Source organism: Diabrotica virgifera, chromosome 7, assembly GCF_917563875.1.
Source record: "Diabrotica virgifera virgifera chromosome 7, PGI_DIABVI_V3a".
In the NCBI taxonomy this organism is placed as follows: Eukaryota; Metazoa; Arthropoda; class Insecta; order Coleoptera; family Chrysomelidae; genus Diabrotica; species Diabrotica virgifera.
In genome coordinates, this window is record NC_065449.1 from 249434553 (window position 1) to 249447590 (window position 13038).

General features: G+C 31.3%; 1 protein-coding gene across 3 annotated transcripts in view; it reads right to left on the reverse strand.

Annotated features, from left to right (window-relative positions):
- The window catches only part of LOC114325269 (5'-3' exonuclease PLD3-like), a 112050-nt gene that overhangs the window by 18656 nt on the left and 80356 nt on the right, over positions 1-13038 (reverse strand). For all 3 annotated transcript variants that reach the window (XM_050656630.1, XM_050656629.1, XM_050656631.1), the window contains 3 exons: positions 7309-7377; positions 7091-7222; positions 1839-2036 (listed from right to left, as the gene is read on the reverse strand). In XM_050656630.1, coding sequence (XP_050512587.1) covers positions 1839-2036; positions 7091-7222; positions 7309-7377 — 399 coding nt within the window. The remainder of the gene's footprint in view (positions 1-1838; positions 2037-7090; positions 7223-7308; positions 7378-13038) is intronic.

Below are 13038 nucleotides of genomic sequence, written 5' to 3' on the forward strand. Positions count from 1 at the left end.
TGCAGAATAAAAAATGAACAAACGTCTTACACATGTTTTACCTAATTATTGGAAGTACCTATCGAAAAACGATTTGATCAAGACAAATCGTTTGATGATGATATAAGCACTCTACCTCTAGCGCCTTTAACGGGATTTAAATCATTTAAGTACTGAAAAATTAAGAAATCTTTATCCTACTATATCTGCGACTGCAATTAGAGAAGAATTCGTGGATTTTGCTGATAAATGGATTGTATTAAAAAAAAGAGGATTTTGGAAAATACTGAAATTATAGAAGATCGAGTTAATGATGAATATATTTTCAGTCTACAGAAAATATGAAGGATGATATTATTAATTTAAGTGATAATGAATACGAAATAACAAATGACAATATTGTTGATATCGTGAAAACTTCACCACCGTGTGTAAAGATTGTATGGCTTGCTGTTATGCTGTTTTGCATAAGTACAACTTATATCAGTGTGCTTATCCAAATTCAAATGGCATATAAGCATTTACTAACTCTTTCACGGACACAAGTATCTTGCGAAAGAAGCTTTTCAACGTTGAAATACATAAAAAATCGGTTAAGAAGTAGTTTAACACAAGATCACTTGGAAACATTTTATGCTAATGGCTATAGATACAGACACTTTTTATGAGCTTAAAAATGATGAAATAATCGACGAATTTGCTCAAAAATCTGTTTTAACACGGAAATTATTGATCGAGAGTTAAGTAATTATTTTATGAAATAATTGCAAAAGAATGTTTAGATTATTGCGTTGTATTAACATTTTAAATATTGTTAAATTAAAGTATTTGCATTGTACTTGTATATACTTGAAAAATTCTCAAAATTTTATTTTACTTTTATCTTATTTTACATCAAATTCATATTATATTATTTATTCAGCAAATCATGGTTTCTGCCTTACTGCATAAACTATTGTCATACATGTAATTTATTATTAATTTGTAAGATTGCTTATTCTTAAATAAAAAAATATACCAAATTAAAAAAAAATCATATAATTCAAAGTTTTATGTTTGATTTAAAAATAATTTATATTTTTGTTTTTCGATTTTATAAATAATGAATAAAACATCCTGATAATAGAAGGTAAAATGAGGATGGGAGGCCGCTTTTCTATAAAATCACCGGGCCGCTTGAAAAGTTCCAGCACGCCACTGCCATGTTTGACATCCATATGTAAGGACCGGAAAAATACATTGGTCGTAGATTTTCGTTTTTAGATATTGAGGGTATTTTTTAATCTTCAATATGAAGCTGAGCTTACCAAACGAGGCCCACGCTAACTTCGTTCGTCTCTTTATTTCTGCTGTTTGGTTGTCTCTATTATATTCAATTTCATTATTTGTCCCAAGTATATGTATTCATGCACTTCCTCTATTTGGTATTGTTTAACTACGATTCTTAACTCATCCTCTTGATTTGTCATCACTTTTGTTTTGCTGTAGTTCATATTTAATCCAACTTTACTGGTTTCGTGGTCTAGTTGTTGTATGATTATTTGTAGTTGTTCCTTGTCTGTAGCGATAATGACGATATCGTCAGCGTATCTTAGGTGATTTAAGTATTGGCCGTTAATGATGATTCCATATTCTTCCCATTGTAATCTCTTGAAAATGTCTTCTAGAGCTTGGTTGAAGAGCTTCGGCGAAATCGTATCTCCCTGTCTAACGCCCCTTTTGGTAGGTATCGGGTGTGTATTCTGTTCAAGTTGGATCGTAGTTGTGGCCTTACTGTATATATTAGAGATTAGTTCTGTATATTAGATTAGTTCTGTTATCGAATATATAATGTTCAAATAAAGATACTCAAGTCTTACCTTAATTTTGTGTTCTATCGCAGCGGTTTTCAAGGCATCGTCGATGACGGGCCAGTACTTTACTTTGGGTGTGTATATCATCAACGGAAAATAGTCCATTACGGCGATATACACGAACTTCTCGGCATGTTTTATGACAGTCGTCAAAGCGTGGATGTCGTTCGTACGACCTGTCGGGTTAAATGGCGGCGGAGAGCTCTGGAATGATAAATATCAGTGATGAATAACAAGAAAACTACAATAAAACAACAAAAAACACATATAACGTTATCCCTGCTATTTTTTGTTTATACTACCGTAATTAAAGCAGTGTTACCACTACAAAATTGCCTAACTTAGAAAAGAAAAAAATGATTTTAATGAAAAAATAATCGCACAGTTTTCTGAAAAACTTCAATATATTCTTTTAGAGTAAAAATGGAAGAATCTCCCTATCTAGTTCCATCCCTGTTTTTGTGGAGTAGTGGGAGCTTTTTCATTTCTTGGCCAATAGTGTAAGATTGCTGACTGGTCAGCGCAAGAAATTGAAGATTAGAGGAGACAATTGTTAATCGAGGAGGATTCGTTGTCCATTAGTTTGAGTAATTATGCTTGTATATTATGGAGGTCTGCTACTTTGCCGCTCCTTAGCTGTGTTATTGCAGAATAAGGTTCCTGCTGTAATATTCTTTGTCCATCATTTACCTCTTCTTCTAGCTCAAAAATGTTAAGAAAATCAAATAGGGCTAACTGAGACAAAAAAGAGAATGGTTAATTTATGATTTCCAATCAAACTCAGTTTTTTTGCTTTGTCTTCTGTCAAATATTAGGAAAATACAACCGACTTCAAGACCAATTAAGCAGTTATCTTCAAGGCATTTTTATATTCCATGTTCTAATCATTCAAATTTTGCATAGAAGCTGGTAATTATTTTAGTATGGTACGTTTTTTTTTTCAATTTCTACATACCAATGGGCCTAATAGTCCATCATTCACTGATGGTAAAATATTGCAATACCTCCGGATTTTAAAGAACCTTTGGGTTTAAAACAAGAGCTTGTATTGACATGAAATTTGGTATAAGCATAGCTAACATGTCAAAGAAAAAAGTTATATTGTGCCAATGTGTGATTTTGCTCTACGGCCGAGTCCACCCCTTCTCGGGGTGAAAAAATATACCGTCAAAATACGTCCGGAAGTGGATAAACTGACTAATTCTAAGCAACTTTCGTTCAATAGAGTTTTTTCATCAAGTCAATACATTTCGAGTTATTTGCAAGTGAATATCTTCATTTTTCAACAAAAAATATCATATTTTTAGATAGTTTTTTAAAAATAACTCAAAAAGTAAGTATTTTATCGGAAAAATATTCTTAGCAAAAATATAGGTAGCTTATAAAAATTTAAAAAATGGTGTGTGTGTGCAGCCTGTAGACCCAGTAGAAGCAGAGTTGTAGCTAATGAAAAGTAGGTTCTTCTATGTCAATTTCCAAATCGAATATTTCAACGTGAAATAATAAAAAAAAATGAAGCACTTTTCATGGAAAACTCATCATAACTTGTTTAAAAAAGCATTATTCTTGTTTTTTTAAAAAATTCTAACATAAAAAGTAAGCAAGATACGCACAGAATAAAGTTGATCCCATTTTTTCGGTAAAAAAACTGGTGAAAATTTCCCCCTAATTAGCATCCCAAATGAAATTAATCCTTACCGCTTCACAAACTACTTTGCTTATGTATTGTTTATATGCTCTGTGAGTTTTATCGGTACACAGTGCTTATTTATAAAAAGGCTGTAGTAGAAAGGGCTTGAACAAGTCACTAATCACAAGTGTATGCAATTTTTTTTATTTGCCTTAATGTCTCGACAAATAATGGCCATTGGCATGGTACAGTGGATTTTTCCAATCAGGTATCTAGTGTAATGGGTAGTGTGTGTGTTGAGTAAATGTCTTGTTACTTAGCAAATTAGTCATTGTTTTTGCAAAGAGACGCTAATTGTATCCGAACGTCTGCGGTTCCTCCGGTGAGTACCGATCCACAAGGATAGAAACTATTTTCATTTATTAATTTTTAATAAATGAAAAATTCCCTACCCAGGGTATGCAAATTTTGAACAGTCATATCTTAACCAATTTTCATCTTCCAAAAAAGCAAAAATCTGAAATATTCAAAAAAGAAAAACCTACATTTTTTTACTCTAAGATTTTTGGTACTTATCACTAATAAATTTTTAAGTTATTTTGAAAAAAAAGAATTTTTTTTTTCAAAATTTCAAAAATTTGTTTTACTTTAAATCCCACTGTTTTGAAATATAAGCACTGTGAACCGGTGAAACTTACAGATCATATAAATAATATACTTATAAGTTTTTTCAAGGTTTTCATAAATTTTCAAGATTTTTTGCCAAAAAAAGGAATCAACATTATTTTAAGCTTTACTTGCTTAATTTTGATACTTGAAACATGTTAGAAAAAAACAAAAATAAAACTTTTTTAACACTTTAAACAAGTTGTGATGATTTTTCATGAATAAGAATCTAATTTTCATTAGTTCCAGTTCTGCTTATACTGGGTCTAAATACTTCATACATACACCATTTTTTTTTTAAATTTTGTCTACGCTATATTTTTTCTAAGAATATTTTTTAGATAAAATACTTAATTTTTGAGTTATTTGCAAAAAACCGTCTAAAAACGTGTTTTTTTTTTGTTGAAAAATGAACATATTCACTCGCAAATAACTCAAAAAGTATTAATTTAGTGAAAAAACTAGATAGAACAAAAGTTACTTAGAATTAATCAGTTTATCCATTTCCGCGCTTATTTTTAATGTATGTTTTTTCACCTCCGAAGGGGTGGCACTCATACCCAGGGCAAAATCACACATCGAGACAATATCCCTTTTTTCTTTGGGATATTAGCTATGGACTATTAATGATCAGTTGTTGCAAAATGTAAAAAAAAGAAAAATGATCTTTTTTACATTGTCGTAATTTATTTTTGGAGTAACTACTTCCCAAAACAACATAAATATCTGTAAATTTGTTTTAAGTAAATCGTCGCTATAAAGGGGCCTACTTCTTATGACCGCCTAGGGCCCCATGATGCATTAAACCGTCACTGATTTCTGTAATATGTTTGATCGTTTGTTCTTCGTTCGATTCGTCTCTAATTGCAGTCACTTGCTCGTTGAACGTGGCTGGGACCCTCATTCTCGTATTAAGCTCTTTTAGCATACGCAGATCGTATGACTGTAATTTACTTTTCTGCACACGTTTGAGTTTTGACTCGGTCCGTCTCTAAGTCTGCTCCAGGATAAGTCTTAATAGATGTAAAGCTATGTCAGAATCTGTTATTTACTAAAATGTAATCTATTTAATTTCTAATAAACAAATTATAGTGGAGTCACTGAAGGTTTTCACCTCCGATTTCGTTGAACCTCCATCGATTTTCATGAAAATTGGTGAATAATTAGAAGATACCTCAAGGAACAAAGGTGACATAATGCCAACTTGCGCTTTTACCCTGGGTGGATGCCACCCCTTCTCGAGGGTGAAAATTATTTTATTAAAAATAATAGAATAAATCGATAGAGGAACAAATTATAAGCAAAATTTGTTATATCAAGTTATTAATATAAATCAACACTTTTTGAGTTATTAAAGACCAAAGATTTTATTTTTTCGTAAAAAAATGCATGTTTTAAATCAGTTTTTCACGTATAACTCAAGAACTATAAGCTTTTACAAAATAGTTATGATTACTGAAATTGATAATAATAAAAAACTGAATGCATTCCTCACTTAAAGAACTATACTAATGTTAGTTCAAAGTGAGTTATTGGCAATTGAATGTGTATTTTTTTCGACGAGTACTCAAATCTAAGTATTCAAGCTTAAATAACGGGAAAACGATGCAATTTATAAAATATACCTGCTAATCATTTGTCAACGTATTTCGGAATACCTATTAAATGAGCTTCAGAACAAGTTAATAGCGTCAAAATTAAGCAAGTTATGATGAAAATAAAAGAACCCTTTCGAATTTTTTAGGAAAAAGTGAAAAATAACACATACGCCATTTCCACAAAAATTAAAATTTATAATAATTCTTACAATAACTTCTTTATATTAGCATAAGTAATGATTTCAATAATTTTGACCGGTTCAGAATGCATATTTTTGAAAAAAAGATATAATTTAAAAATATCATAATTTTTAAAAATATTTCAATTTTCATATTCTTTTGATAACAACTCCAAAAATACTCAATATACGTAAAAAATGATACATACCCAAATTTTAGTTTATTCTGTGTCAAATATTTTACCTGTTTTACTATTTCCAAAGGGTAATAAATAACCGAGATAGAAACGTTTAAATCTTAAATTTTGCTGTGAAAACCATGCAACCGGGGCCATTTAACCTTTTATTTTTAAAAAAATAAGGGGTCTAGTGGTTAAATAGCCCTTGGAATTAACTTCCAAACGGTTTTAAGATAAACCTGATATCTTAAAAATAAACGGAATTATTAAAAAAAAAACAATAACATTTTTTGGAAAAATTAAAAAAAAATAAATTTTGAAAAAGTTTTGGTGCATAAATTTTAATGCTATGAACATGTTCAAGGGCTCATTTAATATATATTTTTAAGTACTTTGACAAATGTTTAATAAGTTTATGTTATAAAATGCATCATTTTCCCGTTATTTCAGCTTAAATACTTAGATTTTTTTACTCGCCGAGAAAAATATATATTCAATTACCTATAACTCACTTTTAGTTAACACTAAAAGGATTTTCCAGTAAAGGATTTATTTCATTTTTTATTAGCTTCAATTTTGGTAATATTAAATTTTTTTCAAAAACTTATAGTTTTTGAATTATTGATGAAAAATCGGTTAAAAACATGCATTTTTCTCAAGAAAAATTAAAATCTTTGATCTTCAATAACTCAAAATGTTTTGATTTATTTTAATAACTTTATATAACAAATTTTGCTTAGAATTTGTCCCTCTATCGAATTATGGGGTTATTTTCAATAAAATAATTTTCACCCCCGAGAAGGGGTGGCATCCAACCCCAGGGTAAAAGCACAAGTTGGCAATATGTCACCTTTGTTCCTTGAGATATCCTCTAACCACTCACCAATTTTCATGCAAATCTATGGAGGTTCAACGAAATCGGAGGTAATAGCTCATATCCACCTCCAGTAACTGCACTATTATCGTTAAATAAATGAACAAATCATCAAATTTTGTTTGTACTTACAGAAAAATATGTTTGAAAGGTTTCGTTGTTATAAACTAATGCTAGCGGTGTTTGGGAATTAATTTGCGTAGATAGATTTGCTGGCCATTGGGGAGGTATCTTGGCATTATCTGCTCCTAGTGCCCAATAGACCTAAAAATGTTAATATAGATAAAAATAAATGACAGTAACGTTGAAAAATCTCTATAATTAATCTCAATATTTGTTTACATTCTTACCTCAAATATCTTTTGGACGTCGGTGGCAAGACAAGAGCAATTACGAATAACAATCCCCAATTCCTTGACCTAAAAAATTAAAATCTTTTATTAAAATGCAGTTTTTGGATTGAATTATTTTACTAGAAATTAATTTCATCAAGCGTAGGATAATATTTCACAGAATGGTTACTACGTGAGAAATATTCAAATTGAAATAATTTTAGTATGGTTGAGACAGCTTGCCCTATTATACTGCACTGTTAAAAGATTATATTTACTACCTGAAATTTTAGAAAACATTCAGTCCTGTGATGGATGACCGAAGTTAAGTTTAACGTTTGAGTTAAAGTTAAGATAACTCTCAGGAATAAGGGGCCCATAACTGTATAGGTAAAATTTGGTGTGATGTATCGCTCGCAGTTATGAGATAGTTATATCATCAACGTTATATTAGAAAGAAGTTTTGAGGAACAAATTTTGAAGTAACAAAGAGAGCCTTATGTACAAATAGTACAAGTTGGAGTGAGTGCGAGAGATTGTTCCGAACATACCCGTCGTCGGCTACCGCCGATGACCGAACAGCAAACAGCTGTTTGGGCTCCTTGGTGTTTCTAAGTTGCTTTCAAACGGTAGATAGAAACAGGGTTGCCAGATTGGTGTATTTTCCCAAAATTTTGGGTTAATTTGAAAGCGTCTATTGAAATTTTTCTAAGCAGAAATTGTAGTAGGATTTTTTGGGGGCGGAAAATTATGGATGATTTTAAGGGGTCATGGTAAATTAAATTTGCGAATGTACCGGGTGTCCCAATAAGAATGGCTCTCGGCCATATCTCAGGAACCGTTTATAGTAGAGCTTTGAAATAAAAAATGTTATAACAAAAGTTGCCTCAGGAAAAGCCTGGAAATTATTTTCATAATTGTGGGTCCACCGCTAGAGGGCGTAATTGAATATCAAAAATTAAAAAATCAAAATTTTACAAAATTTTCCTAATGAAGGGGCATTGAAAATCCGGTCATCGTATTTTTCATATAATTCTGCGCATATTTGATTTCGCAAGTTTAGGTCTACCTTTGCAAATAACAGGTAGGGGTGAGTGGGAACCTTGTTATGAAAAAATTGCTGTAAGTCCGGTTCTGTTAAATCAAATCTTGCAAATTTGGTCTTGTTGAAAACAGATCTTTTTCGTCAATGTAAGAGTTATGATTTCGAACCAACCTACTAAGTAATATGCCAGCTATAAGGCGTTATTTAATTTTTTTCAGAAATCTAGTTTTCTTTGGAAAATATTAAATACAAGTATGCATTTTTAATCCTACATTATAAAATTAGATTAAATTAGCAATGGAATAGCGAAAACCGCATGCCGATACCTTTTTTCTATCTCGAGATATCATACGAAAAGTGTAAATTTAAAAACATTACTGTCACCGGTAAACGAAGTTAAGGAAAAGTAGTGTGCTATGATAAAAACAAAGAAACATTTTCCAGATGTCAACGTATATAATAGGGCTTTTCAACGCTTCTCATTTGTTTCGAGCATCGGTCATATCTCGTACACCTATTACTATTAATATTATCATGGATTATACGACATATGACAGAGGCTCGAAACAAATGAGAAGCGTTGAAAAGCCCTATTAATTAAAACAACAAAAAAATAAAAACAACTATTTAGTGTTAGTGACGACATAAATGTTCAAATTTTTGCAAATCATTTTCGTTGCAAGCATTTACTCTTTCAGATTGAACAGCGGCCTCAATTTCTGCTCTTGAGATGCTTTCGTATTCTCTGGATAATGTTTTCTCGAGTAGTGTATTAGTATTGTAAATGCTTGCTTCAAAAATGATGGAGAATAATTTGAATATTTAGGTCGTCACTAAGTAGTTGTTTTTATTTCTTTGTTATATTTTATAGTGTTGTTTGTCTTTATATTGTTGTTTTAATTAATTATATTTTTATACGTTGGCATCTGGAAAATATTTCTTTGTTTTTTTCCATAGCGCACTAGTTTTCATTAACTCAGTTTACCGGTGACAGCAACAGTTATGTTTAAAATTTACACGTTTCTTAAGATATCTTGAGATAGAAAAAAGGTATCGACATGCGGTTTTCGCTATTCTATTGCTAATTTAATCTAACTTTATAATGTAGGATTAAAAAGGCATACTTGTATTTAATATTTTCCAAAAAAAGCCAGATTTCTGAAAAAAATTAAATAACGCCTCCCTTCTGACTTATTACTTATTAGGCTGGTTCGAAATTATAACTTTTACATTAACGAAAAAGATCTGTCTTCAACAAGACCCCGTTTGCAAAATTTGATTTAGCAGGACCGGATTTACAGCCCTTTTTTCATAACAAGGTTCCCACTCACCCCCACCTCTTATTTGCAAAGGTAGACTTAAACTTGTGAGATCAAATATGCGCAGAATTTTATGAAGAATACGATGATCGGATTTCCAGTACCCCTTCATTAGGAAAATTTTGTAAAATTTAAATTTTTTTATTTTTGATATTCAATTACGCTCTCTAGCGGTGGACCCACAATTATGAAAATAATTTCCAGGCTTTTCCTGAGGTAACTTTTGTTATAAAATTTTTTATTTCAAAGCTCTACTATAAACGGTTCCTGAGATATGGCCGAGAGCCATTCTTATTGGGATACCCGGTACATAGAACTGTATATTATACTCCCATATAATCGAAGACGATAGGAACTATGAATTATTTCCATGGCCCTCGTTGATATTGTAGTATGCATTTTGCTTTACTGTTCTCTTCATTTGACTAATAATTTATTAAAATGCGGCAACAATTTAAATTTGGGGACTTTGGGGTATTTGAGCTTTAATTTCAGGGAATTTCAGTTTCTAAGTGGGGGATTTATAAAATATCATCTGGCAACTCTGGATAGAAAGCTCAGTAGGTACTTAAAATAAAATTTCAACTTACATCGCTCGATTCGATTTTTGTATAATTTTTAAAATTGTATTACCCTTCTATTCTTAATTATTAAATTACTAGCTTCTAAATTCACTTGATTTCTGTCTAAAAACAAGTCAAAAGATGAACCTAACCTTGCATAACTACAGAGTTATCTCCAGGGGCGTGCGGTGAAATTTGAAACAGGGGAAGCAATTTATAAAAAAATTGTAAAAACATCTATTTATAATGTAATTCAATTCTTCTACCATTTTTCGAAAACTTGTCTATAACTTCCTTGTACAGACGTGGATATTGTGACATTTCTTTAATCAGATTATATTTAATTGAAAAAGAAAACAAGAAAAATCCTTTATAAAAGGTATACATACTACTAGGTATACTGTATACTCCCTAGGGAGTAAAAGTACTTTGTCTCCCTAGGGACGAAAAGTAGGTAAGACTTTCCTCCCTACAATCAGTTCAGGAAATGTATACTTTCGGTAGAGGTAGGTGGAAAAAAATATTAGTAACTCACTGGCAATATTTTTTGTGTCAATACTCAATATCCTCAGTCTCATATAAAGCTGTTAGTTCTGAAGGTAATGAAATCAAGTCAAAATATTGTCCATAAAGACGCATCAAAGATTTTGTTTGTTTTTCAGGAAAATGTGTTTTTCTTAATGTATTAAAATTGCACAGCTAAAGAAAGTCTCGGTCATCAAAATTCTTAAAACCTATTTTCCATTCGTTGGCATATTTGATCTAAAATCTGGTAAATAGTATAGTCGGCGGTAGCACGATTCGACATCTCAAACATTATCAGTGCGTACCTAGTCGTTTCCTTTTAGGCTCAAAATCTCTTTTTGTTAATAATATCTTTAAATACGCTAATTTTTTTACACAGAAACCAATCTCGTTTATCTTGCATTGCAATACATTAAATAAATTATCTGAGAATAGAAATATTTCTGAAAAAAGCTAAGTTATAAAATAAAATTCAAATAATCTAAACTATCCAAAAATCTTCTCGAGCTATTTATGGTTTCTGTATCCCACTTTTCACATTTTCACCATTTTCCAAAACACTAATACATATTTTATAATTTATTTATATAAATAATATTTATATTTGGTATTTATAATATAAATAATTCTATGTATTTATTTATATAAATAATTCAATAAAATCCATCTTCATACTTTCAAAAAATCAGTCAACGAAGCCCGTCATTGTCAAATGTTGGTAAATCCCATTTAAATTCACCAAAAACATCTTCGTATGCAACTGACAAAACTGCTTATAAGCTAAAGATATACCCCAAATTTGAACTCACCGCTCACCGTGTAACCCCGATGATTTTTACATAGGCTGGAGTCGCTGGAGAGAAGCAACTTAAAAATCAGATTATTATGCCGATATAACTCCGAATACCACCGTAGAAATACGATCATGGTCCGAGTACGGAAGGATGCTGCATGCAGCGCTGCTTATACGGTATGAGTACCTATTTCATTGCTTTGTTATTTACTGTATGACAAAAATAGAGTAAAATACGTTTCTTTTCTTATTAGGTAGGTACTTGCTGCTTGTACTACATAAATAAATATTCTCGTATGCAACTTAAAATCCTGCTTATTATGTGTTTGTTCAATTTTTTTTAAATTATCTCAGTTACTCAGTTGGTACGGCATTACTACGGAAACCAAGGGAAGCAATGCTTCCCTTGCTTCCATGGACTGCACGCCCCTGGTTATCTCATAACTTGAGGTTTAACGTCGCGTTATAAAGTGACCAGATAACTCAAGAACTGTCAAGAAATAACGCAAATAGTTAAGTTAAGTATGATACATCACACCAATTCGATGGTTATAACATAACTACAGGATAACTTTATGTTAACGATAACTTCGGTCATCCATCACAGGGCTGATTTTAGGGTATAAATATTTTAATATTATTCAAATGAGATAAGACTGGTCGAAACATCTTGTTTATGTAGGTTATTTCCTTAATATAGTATACACTGAGAATTTCAAAAATTTAAGGATATTTATATTTTAAGATAAGATCCTGTGTGGACGATACATATTGAATCTCAAATATCAAATAAAACGATAAAACATTGATAAAATTTTTAAATATATCGATATATTTAATGTATCGATACATCGTTACCATGAACTTCTTACTTCGCCAGATTTAAATATTGTATTTATAAAAGAATAATTAGAATTACCAAAAGAATGGAAACTATCGTATCATCCACAAAAAGGGCAGCAAGGGCCAGTGTAAAAATTACAGAGGAATTGCGATAAACAGCACAATAAGTAGGATGTATGGGACTTATTAAGAACAAAATAGAAAATGACTATAGAAATTACGAAGCAGAGGGGCAAGCTGGCTTTAGAGCTGGGCGGTCCACATTAGACCACCTGTAATCTATTATGCAAGTTATTGAAAAAAAAACAGCCCTCAATAAAGAAGTTCACCTGGTGTATGTAGACGTACAAAAAGCATATGACAGTGTGCCCCTCAGAAAACTATGGTCAACCCTACATCAAACCAACATTAAACATGGTCTTATCAAATCTGTACAGTCTGTATAATGGAACGACTGCAAAAATTAAAACTGGATCAAGGATGTCTGAGGGATTTAAGGTCACGAAAGGATTGGAGCAGGGTTGTCGTATTTTGCCTACCCTTTTCAAAATGTATCTGGAACAAACACTTAAACTGTGGAAAAAATGTAATGGCATGGGAACTCCTTTCAATGACGAGACAACACTATACACTTTATGTTTCACTGATGATCCAATTTTG